General features: G+C 33.7%; 3 protein-coding genes across 6 annotated transcripts; 1 reads left to right on the plus strand and 2 right to left on the minus strand.

Annotated features, from left to right (window-relative positions):
* Positions 1 to 148: 148 nt before the first annotated feature.
* Positions 149 to 9643, plus strand: LOC116342728 (probable ribonuclease ZC3H12C). 3 transcript variants are annotated; one of them, XM_031770446.1, is made up of 6 exons: positions 149 to 267; positions 6421 to 7152; positions 7240 to 7436; positions 7514 to 7761; positions 7836 to 8455; positions 8557 to 9643. In XM_031770446.1, exons 2-6 carry the CDS (start codon positions 6427 to 6429, stop codon positions 8863 to 8865), a joined length of 2100 nt encoding a protein of 699 aa, XP_031626306.1. In that variant the 5' UTR covers positions 149 to 267; positions 6421 to 6426; the 3' UTR covers positions 8866 to 9643. The 3 variants fall into 3 exon arrangements, with proteins under 3 accessions (XP_031626306.1, XP_031626304.1, XP_031626305.1); XM_031770444.1 differs by lacking the exon at positions 149 to 267 and adding an exon at positions 1345 to 1910; XM_031770445.1 differs by lacking the exon at positions 149 to 267 and adding an exon at positions 6294 to 6317.
* A 91-nt stretch (positions 9644 to 9734) lies between these two features.
* On the minus strand, positions 9735 to 12518 carry LOC116342730 (protein ABHD18). Its single transcript, XM_031770448.1, has 8 exons — positions 12151 to 12518; positions 11726 to 11810; positions 11465 to 11647; positions 11299 to 11411; positions 11096 to 11234; positions 10936 to 11025; positions 10219 to 10856; positions 9735 to 10134 (listed from the first exon to the last, which is right to left on the minus strand). The coding sequence occupies exons 1-8, from the start codon at positions 12249 to 12251 to the stop codon at positions 9933 to 9935; spliced, it is 1551 nt and encodes a 516-aa protein (XP_031626308.1). The 5' UTR covers positions 12252 to 12518; the 3' UTR covers positions 9735 to 9932.
* A 254-nt stretch (positions 12519 to 12772) lies between these two features.
* Positions 12773 to 14141, minus strand: LOC116342733 (ELMO domain-containing protein 2). Of its 2 annotated transcripts, XM_031770451.1 has the most exons (4): positions 13953 to 14141; positions 13757 to 13885; positions 13266 to 13685; positions 12773 to 13208 (listed from the first exon to the last, which is right to left on the minus strand). In XM_031770451.1, exons 2-4 carry the CDS (start codon positions 13869 to 13871, stop codon positions 12817 to 12819), a joined length of 927 nt encoding a protein of 308 aa, XP_031626311.1. In that variant the 5' UTR covers positions 13872 to 13885; positions 13953 to 14141; the 3' UTR covers positions 12773 to 12816. The 2 variants fall into 2 exon arrangements, with proteins under 2 accessions (XP_031626311.1, XP_031626310.1); XM_031770450.1 differs by having other exon boundaries at positions 13757 to 14141.
* Between the last annotated feature and the right edge of the window lie 43 nt (positions 14142 to 14184).

Consider the following 14184-nt stretch of genomic DNA (forward strand, 5'->3'; position numbering starts at 1 on the left):
TATCACATTCACGATAAATAAATAAAAACCATTCAAATTATGTTCAATAGATGGCGCTATAGATTGCAATAAAATTCGATAAAATGCCCTCTGCTGTAATAGACACATTGTGAAAAAACATCTGGAACTGACAGCTGAACAATGCAATTGACAGTGGAATATGTCAATAAGAAAATTTCGCAATTTAGTTTTGCGTCGACAAACAAAAAAACAAATATTGTATACAAGTGTAAACAAATCCGGAAAAATTCGACAAAATTCCTTCAGGTAAGTGGATAAAATCCCCAATGTACAATTTTAAAGCTGTGTGTGTTTGCATTTGGAGTGAAATATATAAAAAACCATGTGAAATGCGTTTCTTTAAAAAACGGAAAATCAATTATAACTTTGGACACTGCAAAAGAAAGTCAACATTTCTCTTTTCATCTGTGAAGTGCGAAAAATCCATTTGAATACAACGTAAATTATTCTAATAATAATTATTCTAATTTACTTGCAATCGAAAAAAAAACCAAGTGATTGTTTCGCAACCCAAATTGATTTGTGTTTTCCGCATTTCTAAAAAAGAAACTCTTTTTTTTCACCATGAACCACTTTGGTTCTCATGATTCGTGTTCAAAAATGCCATCCGGATGTTAATGTATATAGAATGAACATTTGGTTGCCATCAATGCATAATAGCATTAAAAGCAGCGGCGTTCCATCGATTCGATACCGGATCTAAAAAAATTTCGCTTTGTCCTCTATCAGCGCTTTCACGTGCGCTACAATACACACAAATATTTGCTTGTTGTTGGTGTGTTTTTTTCTCTCTCTCTACCTATTGTACGTGTGTAAACACATGCAAAAGTGACGATAATGGCAACAGCAATGGCACAGCACAAGTGAATGCGTTGTTTTTGTTGTGTTGTAAATGTGTGAATATCGAACACTAGTTCAACAAAAGAAAAAGAAAGAAAAAAATAGTTCGAAAGCGTCGTCTTTCGTAATGCTGGTACATGAACTTGATTTGCGTTATATTTAACTTGTCTCCGTTTAGTAGTTTTCGTTAGTGCGATGGTTTTATCATATTTGTTTTAGTTGTTAAGTTTTTTTTCCTCCTTCTTTCTCTGTTGATTCATGCATTGCTTTTTTATTTCTTCCATGACCATTATGAGCTTGCTCTCTTTCTTTCGTTGCAGTCGGTTGTTGGTGTGCTTGATAAAGTGATGGTGTTTGTGCTTGATTGTGTGTTTTGTTTTTATGTTATACATATCTGTGAGATGGAGAGAGTGCTGTGATGGGTTTTTGTGTTTCGTCACTATTTCCCCGCTTCTATCTCACGTATATTCGTTTTTATTCATCGCCACGATGAAGCGAGGCAATGTATCTCTTTTTTCCATCGTTGTGCCATGCATATATCCAGACGAGAAAAAATATAACTTCACCAAGATAAACAGATTTTACCAGTATTTCTGTTTTCAAAATGTTGAATTTCGATGAGTTTCGTTTCAACAGCAAAGTGTCACACATCGCCTTTTTTCGTTGATCCGGTTATACATATTTCACATTGCGACCTTTATTTGTGCTGAGTGTGTACGCTCATTGTTTTATTTAGTTGAAATTCACATTGCGATTTGTTGTTTCAGTTTTAATTGATGGATTTTAAAAAAACATGCCCAAAAAAAGAGAATTTCCAAAAAGAACCAGATTTTTTTTTTAACTGTGACTAATGTTTGCAAATGAGTTTAATCAACATTCTGAGAAATGAAAATAAATTAGAACCATTCCGGAACGAAAGTGATTATACAACGTAAACAAGAATAAGTTGGAATAAAGTAGCAAATCAAATTACAATATATATATTTAAAATGATTAAAGAGAATTACGGCAGTGACTCTAGTGGTAATATTTCAACAAATAATTTCAAGGTAGATAAATTTTCATTAAATAATGATGTGCTAAATTAACACCATTAATCGATCGCTTGGCGAATTTTAGAAGAAAAAGAATGAGATGAAACGGAAGTTTCGAAGATTGCATCATTCAAATGTTTTTTTTAAATGACCAATGAAAAGTGATTCTGTAAAATCATTTTATTAAATTGCAGATAGATTTCGTATTGATTTGAATTTCTACCGTTTGTGTTTCAAATGCAATGTGCCAAATAGATTTTGGTTCGATTGCAATTTGTTAAAATGATCGAATGAGATAATAATGATGAAAATAGTAGTGTTGAAAGAGATAATGGCCACTGTTGTGTTGCTTTTTTTTTATCGTCAAATTTGAATGGGTTGGGTGAAAAAAATGGGTGAGAAACATGACGCAAAAATAAATGGCTTGCAAACGATATAATAATAGAACATCGGTATATAAAAATGATATGTTGTTCGAATAGAACGGGATATTTATAATCTTTCACCATCTATGGGTTACATGTGTATATTGACGTCACGATATTGTCTCAATATCTCTGATCCCAAAGATTTCTCTCTCTCTTTCTCTCTCTCCATTTGTTCATTCATAGATTTATTCATTCATCACGCTGTTATTGGCTTTGATCGAAAAAGGGCAAAGGAGCGAGTACGACGTTTCCCCCTTTGCTAAGCGAAATAAATCCGATATACGGCGCTGATTTAAATGTCACTCTATGTCATTCCACAATGATACATTTTTTGGCTTGACAATATATAAGCTCTTCATTCAACATGCATAATTTTTGAACGGTCGAGTAAAAAAAAGAAACATATCATATGTTAAAATATTCTTCTTACGTTTATCATAAAAGTTCTCTATATTTTAAATTTATTTGTTTAAAAATAACAATAATTTCAATTTTTTTTTTTTCATAGATTGAACAAGAATCTAATGTAAAAAGTAATACCTATGCGACACCTACCGTTAAAATAGAAAAGGAAACTTATTTGGAATTGTAACATTTTGGTCCGCCATAACAGCATCTTCGTTTTGCTTCTCTGTGATTGGTCAAGTAAAACGAAGATGCTGTCATGGTGGACAAAAATGCTACAATGGATACCAACTAAGTTTCTTTTTGCATTTTTACGGTAGGTGTCGCATTGTCATTACTATTTACATTAGATTCTTATTTAATCGATGAAACATTTTTTGTTGAAATTATTGTAATTTATAAACAAATTAATTTTTTTATAAAAAAAAAATTTTAATAAATTTTTTAATGAAAAATGTTAGAAAAATATTTTATGACATGTTTTTTTTTCAACGATTCAATAATTATGAATGTGTATGCATTTTAAATGAAGAGCTTATATATTGTTAAGCCAAAAAAGTATTATTGTGAAATGACAGAGTGACATTTACATCAGCGCCGTATATCGAATTAATTTCGCTTGGCATAGGGGGAAATATTTTGACAGATAGTACTCGATCCTTTTAAATTTAGACCCCATTTAAATCCATACGTTAATTTATGCAGAAAACGAGATGATGGTTCTTATTGAGTTTTGGCTCGACGACAATTTTAATAAAAGTCTTCTTCTTTCTCGTTCTCTTTCTTCATCTCTCACTCTCACGTCTCATCTTCATTATAAAAATACAATTTGGATGTCATAATCTGAATATTAAATGAAAGAAGAGAAGAAAAAAACACATCGTCAAATTAAATAGCTTGATTTATCAAAGAGAGAATGATCAATAGAATGCGATACACGTGCACATGCTAGAAAAGATTGCTCAAATTTTTTTTATCGAAGTGAAAAAAGCATGAAGAAGCAGCAAATCAAGCGTTCACACCATAGACAACCTACGTCAATATCTAAACATAATACATGGCTATTATTATTACATCCGTGTTGCTTTTCAACGTAGGTAACCTTATAATTATTGACACACCACAATATATTGTGCGTTCCCATAAAATGTGCTTATTTTCACAAAAAAATACATAGCGTACGCTTTCATGAGCTCGCTCTCTTCATGTGTCTATCGGTTTATTTTGTGACCCCCCATGCATCGCAAATGGCAGCACGGCTTCGGTTCATTAATACTCGTCTGTTGTTGCTATTAGAAACAAAAATCTTCACATTGAACGAGCTAGAGATAGGCAAAAAATAAACTTTAATTTTTCGCTCATAATTCGATCATATCGTATATGAAGCACGGCCATAGACTTTATAAAAAGATTTAAACTATTTGCTGAAACGTAATGTCGACAAATATGCGATTTTTTTTTGCATATAAACACACATAATTTACGCCATCGATTTTATCAATCACTATAGTGTGTGTCACTGACATGCTGATCGTTATCTCGAAAATATAAATAGTCTGGCTAAAATTAGAAGCGATAAATTATGTTGTTTTTATTTTCGATGTCACTGATTTGCAATTAAATATAATTAACACGTGTGATACTCTAAAAATAGAATACATTTTTTTCATCTTCAAACAAGTTTAATGGGATTTTAAAAAGCCCATTTCCCGCATATTTAAAAAAGAAAAAAAATCAAAACCACGAAACCATGCAACTTCAAATGATTTTGTAGCACGGACAGATTCTTTTTTCTCTCTTTTGTATGTTTTGTAATTAAGACCCAAGCTTAAAAGTGAAAATACCATAAGAACGTTTTCACTATGCATACCAACTTCTATTTGAATAAGTTTCCATAAAAATACGTGTGCGATTTTACAAAAAAAAAAAAACTGCGCACATAAACGAACTACGAAACCACAACCCAAAAAACAGCAAACATAAGAATGGCAAATGTACTGCGCTTTTTTTCATAAGTATTTTGGTACGCTTTTATGTCAGTTTTTTTTTAAATTTCTGATTCTCTCTCCCTCTTTTTCTCATTTTATTGTCGTCTCGCCAGTGGTTCACTTCTTATCGAAGCATACTTAAGGCATTGATTTATCGAACAGGATGTATCAAAGCCGTAGCTAACCAACTAGCAGTCGTTCACATATCAATACAACATCTTAATAATATATAATGTTCGTATAGGTCATGTGTACGTCATGAGCATTTAACAGCTAAAGCTCTCTGGCATTCAATAAGTTTAACTCTTTATTCGATTATCTGTGTGCTTGACACAACAACATATCTACCTAGGTAAACCTATACCGGATGTAAACGATGATCAATTATCGAAATCGGTGCTAATCCAATATAATGTTATTATTAAATAAAAGTGGCACTGCATTTTCATTTAAATTTATAATGCGAATGCATGCACACACACACACTCACACTGTCGAATCCATGCCATTAAAATGTATCACATCCGACTAATATAGGTCAATACGAAAATTGTACTTAATGGCAATAAACTTGTTAATTGTACACGAGAAACTCATAAAATAAATACAATCAAATAGAAAGGCCTATCCATCGTTGTCGTCGTTGTCGGCATGAATGAAATGCATGTTGAGTTCACACAAAAATTTCATTGCGCTGCTTTCTATCGTATCGACAAATTTCCCCAAAAAGAACAACATCCGCATTTTCGAAAAAAAGACGGACCTTACAGTTCGATACGAATGATGTTGAAACAGATGCAGAGACAACAACAATTTGAATAATGTATACGTATAAAAGCAAACACGAAATGAGAAAACCACAAAAGCAAATTGAAAAAGAGAGAGAGAGAGAGTCACAAAGATGAAAACAAACGCAGATATGAATAAATTTAAATATAATTACCGTGAAAACTGCAATAGCATGTAGCTCATATCAATGCTACAAAAACCCAAGCACTTCGTTTCAGTTTGATATGGTATATAATAATAATATTTGAGTGAAAGGGGTTTTTCAGATTTGTGTTTGCATCATATGCGTTTCGATCGTTTCGATGTGCTACAATTTCTGTTCGTGTACAAAGTATTCGTAACAATGACGTCGATGAAAGTCCAACAACAAAAGCAATAATAACAAAATAAACAGCAACGCAACAGTATAATAATGTGCTACACAACGTTGAATCTGATGTGTATATTGAATTTACTGTCATCTCCGTTTTGTGTATGCAATCCGTGCCGAGCGCCGTCGTGTGATATGCTTGTGCTTCGTTACTGTTGCTTGGCATTTTGTTGTTGTTGATATTGTTAGCGACCATGATTCAAACCGGATAATCCAAAGCAATACGGCCAAAGACATGGCTTTAAATGCAATACACTCTAATAAGTAGTACACACAATCGTACCGATTTACTTGAGCTTGCCATAAATCGTGCACACAATCCATTTTGTTTGCATTTTTATTTCATGCATTTCTTCTACGTGCGATATTTATTCTATTCGTTTGCACAATTCACATCGTCGACGTTGAATATATTGAATTTTTATAAGAAAATATGTCGAATGTATGTATTGTGTTCAAAAGATTGTTCTTTTTTTCTGCTTATTTATTGAACGGGATGATTGAATTTAAAATAATTGTTTTGTATTTCGTGTTCGGATTTGTAGACTTACATGGATTCATTGGCAGTGACAGAAGGCGAGGATTCCAGCTATGATTCAGAGTGCGATGTAGACAGTAATCATGAGCAAGTGTCGCGAACGACAAGCGATACGCTTGGCCAAGAATTTGCCGAATATGTTAGTCAACCACAACAAACAGTCACAAAGAAAATTGATCCATCGCCGAGTTATACGCAACGCGTTGAATTTGCACTGAAATTAGGATACACAGAGAAATTAGTACAGGCAGCATTAGCTCGACTTGTGGATCCAGCACAAAATGAACTATTAGCCGAATTGATAAAATTAGGCGCACAACAAGGCAACAAATCGGATTTGTGCGATTCACAAAATGCTCCGCTCAACGGAACCGAAGCAGCCGGAAATAGCTGTAATGCAATCAACTCGAGCAATGGAAAAAATGAAATCATCACCACACAAACTGGCTTACGACCCATTGTTATCGATGGCAGTAATGTTGCATACTGTCACGGGAACAAAGAAGTATTTTCATGTCTTGGAATACGCCTGTGTGTCGACTGGTTTTTAAATCGTGGACATAAAGAAATTACAGTGTTTGTTCCGAAATTTCGAAAAGAAAATCCACGGCCCGATAATCCAATCAAAGACCAAGAACTACTTTTCGAACTGGAAAAAGAACGAATGCTCGTCTATACGCCGTCACGTTTTGTTGGAGGCAAACGTACCGTATGCTACGATGATCGATATATTTTAAAGGTAAAAAAAAACTCACGTCCATAAAAGTTTTTATTCGAATTGAATTGATAGTCATGTAATAATGTATATTTTAAAATTGAATTTCAGTTGGCGGCAGAAAGTGATGGTGTTGTCGTGTCGAATGACAACTACCGTGATTTGGCAAATGAAAATTTGGAATATAAAAAAGTTGTTGATGAACGTCTTTTGATGTATTCATTTGTGGCCGATCGATTCATGCCACCGGATGATCCGCTGGGCAGATCTGGTCCCACTTTAAACAATTTTCTTCGCATGCAACCGAAGTAAGTTCGATTTTTTTTTAAATTTCAAATTTAGTGGAATCAGCAAGCAAATTTAATCATATGTATTCTCTTTGCAGAAAAAGTGACCCACAGCCACAGTGTCCGTATGGTAAAAAATGTACGTATGGAAATAAATGTAAATTTTATCATCCAGAACGTGGATTTGGACCACATAAATCAGTGACCGAACGTTTATCAGAGCATGCTGCACGTCACTTGTCAGCCCGCAATTCTGATGGCAGTTCGAAAACGGTGTGCGGTAAATCGCTTAGTGTACCATTAAGCACCAATACATCAGAAATGAATGATCGTCGGAAACCATTAGGTATGTATAGCTTAAAGCGTTTAAAATTATGAATTATATTTATTGATTTTATTCCATTTCTCTGGTACTTTCAGCAAGAACTCGATCTTGTGTACATGATGGTTGTAATCTATCAAATTGTCAAGAATCGACGCACAAACAACGCATACCAAATCCGAATAAAACATCATTTGGCAATACGTTGGGTGCGGACAATGAACACATTGATATTGTGACTGCATTTTCAGAATCATGTAAATTAGAGAATTTAGCACCCGAACTGCATTCCAACCAAGTGCAACATCAATCTATTGGTAATTCACATCATAGTCTATATGGAGTTGGACCGTCAACAACAATTCATACATCACAATCACCGCAATCGCAATCCATTCGACCCATTTTACACTATAGCACACATGGCAATGTTTTATCATCGTCCACTTCAACCGGTTCGAATCAATCGACGATGCATGATAAACGAAACGATGGCAATATGCATCAAAAATTACAACGACAACTATCACTCAATCCAAACGCTTACGATCCACGATTACTTCGAATGCATAATGCCATACAAGCGAAACATTCACATCCAGAATCACATATGCAACAAGAACCGACACAATTAATGCAACACACTGGACATCGCCAATTGGCTCCATCACGCAGCGGTCCCCGAACGCATATAACAAACCATTGGGATTTGCATCAGGTTAGTTTATTACATAGAAATTTCACAATTTTGTGTTTTCCTATTTCTCTCTTTTTCTTGGATTTAATACGTTTTTCTTTTTTCTTGTTGATTTTAAATAGAATGTAACTCGAATCGCATCAGCGCCAGATTCTTCACGAACCTCGAACCCCTGGCAAAACAATGGTCAAACACAAATTCCACCGGGCGACATTTTGTCATGGTCACAAAATTCAATGACTGTGCCGTCACCAGCGCAAACAACACAACCACCACCGAATGCAACTCAAGCAAATCGACTACACATACAATATCATTTATCGAGTATCTTTCCAGAAGAGCAAGTGTGTTGCGTTATGAATATGTATCCAACCGAAACAAATCCACAAAATATTTGCGCCGCAATTTTGGCCATGTTTCCACGAAACTAAAAGAAGCAATGAAAAATGTCTAAAACCATGTGTATCTTCTATTCTTATTGAAGAGAACATCGAATTTTCATCCTCTCCGCACATTCCATTCCGAGTGTATTTTCGCATAGACACATGAAAGTATTTTTTTTTATCGATGTAATTGTCATTCATGTCTTCCATTTCCATTCCGTTTTATGTCAAGAATTGGAAACAATTTCGATTGATATTGATTAAGTATTTGATGTACACTGGTTGCCCGAAATGTTTCAACCTATATGTTATTGAATACAAAATGAATTTTATCGTTTCACAAAACAAAGCAAAAAAAAAACAAATCCTATAAACGAACCTACAATTCATTTGTGTTAAAATGTTTCCTGTAGCTGGTACTGCAAATTGTATTAACTTATTTGTGAAAAAATAATTTAGGTAATAAGAAACACGCCCATTACACACATACACAAAATATGGAAAAAAAATGAAATTCTATAAGCGAACAATTAGAAATTAGTGTTGTATTCAATCGCTCAGAATCGATAAGATTTTTGAGCAATTGAAGCCCATTCATCAAAATACGCTTTCTCAACTATATTTTGACATAGAAATTAAGAAAAAAATTCAAACATATTGCATTTAATGCATGATCAAGTTAACACTTCTTTACCTTGTTTTTTTCGTGTATGTATGTATACAGTATGTTCAAGTGAGATTGCTTTGCTGAATGAATAACTGAATGAATGAATTATTATATGTATTATATTGTACTGAATCGACAAATTAAAAAAGAACATAATCCACACAATGTTGCGCCCATTCTCAAAATTGACAAGGCTAGTATTGCAAAACAAACACAAATCATATATTTTTACAAATAAAACTATTTAGTGTTTGAAATAAGTGAAATACTTCGGATTTCTTTTCTTTTCTTTTTATTAAAATAAAATACGGAAATTGGCATTTTTCACGCTATTCGAGGAGGTAAGATTCTAAAAGTTATATTGTCATTTTAATGGTATAAAATTTTATTTTTCCAAATCAAAATGTGAGATGAAAATGTGAACAAATATTATTTATTATATATACAATTAGTTTGCATTCGATGTTGCAAGTTTATCAGCTTCATCATCGGCTGCACTTCTTTGATTTTGTACTGATTGGATTGCCTTAATTGAAATTGATGATCGCCATCTCTTTTGCAATGTTGGCATGGTTGTGTCTGGGGGAATTGGTTTTCTATAGTATTGATATTTTTCTTTGGCTTTTTCAAATCTTTCGATGATGCTTGAACTGTTGATTTGAAAATTTTCATATTTTGGATTAGTTGAAAGGAAACAAAATAGATTTTGATTTGGAAATTCGATTGAAATTCACCGTATTAACTTTTGATAGAGAACATAAGCGCTGACATGGCCCGCATCTAAGTATTTGATTTCAGCTCCGGGCCAAATGTCCTCCAAACTACTACATCCGTCGCGCGGAACGTAAGCATCATCTTTTGCACAAACCGCTGTTATTAATGACGTATCATAAGGCACTGAGAAATTTTTCAAATGTGTACATTCGTCCATCATTCCACGCATAAACTGTAACGCTTCTCGTTCCCACCATTTTATTTTTGTCGTATCAATTGGATCCAATTTCAATCTAGTCATTTCATCGTGTGCACTATCATCATCATCGTCCGCCGCACTGTCGTTTACATTCAACAATTGACCTTGCGTATTTAATTCTTCAATTTTTCGATAAATCTCACTAATTCTATCCGATGCATTTGATGAAACTGACAATATATCTGATTGGTAACTGATATTGGTTGCAATTGCTTTAAGGTCATTGTCTAAATTTTCATTTGTATTATCATAATTTTTTACAAAACGTCGACCAGCCATAAATGCTTCGTCCTGCCCGTCGACAACATTCACCATTTTGGCCAACTTTTTTCGGAACACACTCGATGAAAAAAATTGACTTTCTAATTCACACCAATTTATTGACTCAGACATCACGCCCTGTGTGTTTGTTGGAAGAAGAAACAAAAATTGATGGTAAAAAGTTGCTTATCCTTGGATAAAATAAATAAGTGAAAACCTGTGTGAAAACCGCTGCTGCTGTACTCCAGGATAAACAAGGTACTAATACTAATGGTTTAGGCCAATTTGTAGCTGCCAACGAGGCCATCTGAATCAGGAATGAATGTCGTTGTTAGAACAATAGTTTCAATTTTTATTTGAATTTCAATTAAACTTACATGGCCTCCCATTGATAGCCCGCTCACCCCAAGGGGTCCCAGTCCATTTCTTTCACAGAAATGAAACAAAACTAAACTTTCGAGTATTAGACTCCCACCCATTACAAAAATATCACTCACGTGCTGCAAATTGGAACGGCTACCGGAAGAAAAGAAGTCATTCAAATTAAAATAATTGTTGATCGATAAAAATCACTTCTTACGTTTGTTCTTTTGGTTTGCGTAGCCCATAAAATGGATTTTCAAGTAAAATTGCTCCAATTCCACCTTCACGCAGTAATGGCTTTGCTAGAAAATTTCGTCTTCGCCAAAAGAACTAAAAACACAATTCATTCACAATCATTTGAGTTGAATTTTTGTCATGCTTACGTGATCACCGGTGCCAGCAAAATGAACACACATCGGTTTGTACTTTTCATTTTCCCATTTCAATGGTAAAACGAGTTGAAAATACGATTTTCGTGATTCTGGCGGGACAACACCTGGTAAGAAAAGTTCCATTGGTGACAAAAATTCGCCATCGATCAGTAGAGCATCGGATGTTTTTTCTTCCTGTACGCGAAAGCAACAGATAAATTGACAGATGTTGTTGTACTTTATCAACGTATTTTTATAAATGATCAGTCATACCCTGGTTATTTGCACTGGATAGTCTCTTGGAATTAGATTATAGCATGTGTCGCGATTTGAAACGAATTTTCGGAATTCAAACAGTCTGAAAATGGATCAAAATAAATTATTAATTTTCAACAATTATATCGATTACAATTGATTGGAAATTACAACAACAAGTTTTGTTAATTTGGATTATATAATCGTATCATGTTTTCGATACTTAAATTTCTTGCATCGATATATTTGACAAAAAAATTGTGATTGAATGCAAGATGTAAGCATTCAACTGGGATTTATTATTTGTTTATCACAAATGTGCTATTTATTCATTCTATTCCTAATGACATTGGCGTAAGTGATTTTTGTAAACAACAATCGTATGATTTTTTTTGCTATCTCTTTCGCACCAGTAATATGGGTGCAAAATGACCTTTTCTTACCTACGTAAATTTTCGGCTTTACCCCAACCTTTTTCGAAAAATCGCGTTATCAGCATCTTGCGATAGATTTTGTCCAAACGACTTGCTGTTGCCGTTGACATTGTGAATGGATTTTATATTTTTGTCTATTTCAAAAACACACACTATTTGCACGGTATAAAACGAATAAAACAAAAATTATTCTAAAACAATGGAATATCGTTAGAATTGATGTGCTTTAATCAAATGTTATTTCTCAAATGATTGTGTACTTTAAGACGATTTTCAAAATTGATAATTTGCCATTCAATTGGTATTTTATTTATTATTGTACAATTGAGAATCGCACTAAAATCAGGCGATTCAAATATTCATTGAGACACCGTAGTATTTTGTTTGCCTCTTCTTCTTCTCGAATGTTTTTGTTCGCCGTCAAATCATACGACGTAATTCGTGACAGCACTGAATTCGTTTACGTAAAAAAGAAGTTAAACATAACCTCAACATTTGTGACCATGTAGAAAAATCAATGTACAAAGGCTATGCGAATGAAAATTTCAGTTTTTTTTCGTTAAAATGAATTTTATTTTTAATCACTCACAAACGAAAATAAATATAGCTTAGAGATGTATAATAAGTAACACTTTGATCTCATATATTAAATTAAAAAAAAGTCGCAGCTTTCAATTAAATATTAAATACTTGTTTCAAGTTAAAAACCGTTCGATCATCACCTAATTGCTGTAAAATATCGTCCAAAAATCTAGCGTATATATTTGAAAAATCCATTAAACTTGTTGGCTTACATTCCACCCAAAATTTATCAAATTCGTAGAATAAATAGCAATATAAACGATGAAAATGCTTTACACTAAGCTGATTCGTTTTTAAATTGTAAAGATGCGTTTTTGCTGGACCGTCTTGAACTAATGAAAATGCCATTGATGTAAGATTTATACCAACTATGGCAAATGTATAGCCATGAATAGGATGGAAAGAATGCGATAGAACGTGACGTGCAGCCATTGTATACTCTTCGGCAAAGTATAGAAGATTTTCCAATCCAAGCAAACCCATTCCTATAAAAATGCATATTGTGTCATTTTAAAATTATGTTGGGTTTACATTGATTTTACCTCTGAAATCCGTTGCCGGATCGTCGCCTTGAAATCCAATGTTCTGCCATTGTTTCGTGATACGGCTTTCAAGTGGTTCCGTTGGCATCAATAAACGCCACAATTTCAATAGTTTCTCTTCATGATGTGCATTATCAAACGGTGTTGCACGTATATCCTCAATATCGTACAGCAAACGACGATAGCTCCATATGCTTTTGATGCAAACTTCTAAATTTGGACCAAAATCCGGATGAATTTTCGGTTTAATTTTTTTCACTTTCAATATGATGGACACCGCATGTGGAATATGTTGATCATAAAATTCCTCTGCTATTACATCACTCTCAATGCTTTTATTTAATCGATCGATAACGTCTTTGATTTTTTTTTGTCGAGATAGTTCCAATGATTGCTCGATGCTCTTTTTTCGTGGTGCACCTGACAAGATAAAAAAAAAACATTTTAATTCATCGGCCAATTTTCTAAACAAAACTTAATTCATTCTCTACCTGATTCAAAACCGTAACAGATTCGCTGCAATTCACACAGTCGAGTAAAATGTCGTAAAAACCATTTGATAAATGGTCGTGCATAAGCGTAGAGAAATGAAAAAATTGCTAACATTTTGCGTGCGTGTACTACTTATTCACAAAAAAAAAAAACTAGTTAGGAAATATAATGACTAGAATCGTTCACAGCAAATACATTTTATTTATTTGTGTAGTTTTGGTTACCCTGGAGATGAGATAACTAAAAAAATCGAATTATAAATAGCCTGTGTCTTTTATTATTGTTTCCAATTCGACTTTTGACAGCTGACAACACGTATATCGTATTTACGCGACAAATATCTATGTATATGTGTCATCCGTAGTTGTTCGCTGTGAGTTTGCAGTGAATTCGTGTTGCCAATAGTGCATTGAAATCAAATGTATGT

The sequence above is a fragment of the Contarinia nasturtii genome, unplaced genomic scaffold, assembly GCF_009176525.2.
Source record: "Contarinia nasturtii isolate CC-2019 unplaced genomic scaffold, AAFC_CNas_1.1 Cnas_scaffold_928, whole genome shotgun sequence".
Taxonomy (NCBI): Eukaryota; Metazoa; Arthropoda; class Insecta; order Diptera; family Cecidomyiidae; genus Contarinia; species Contarinia nasturtii.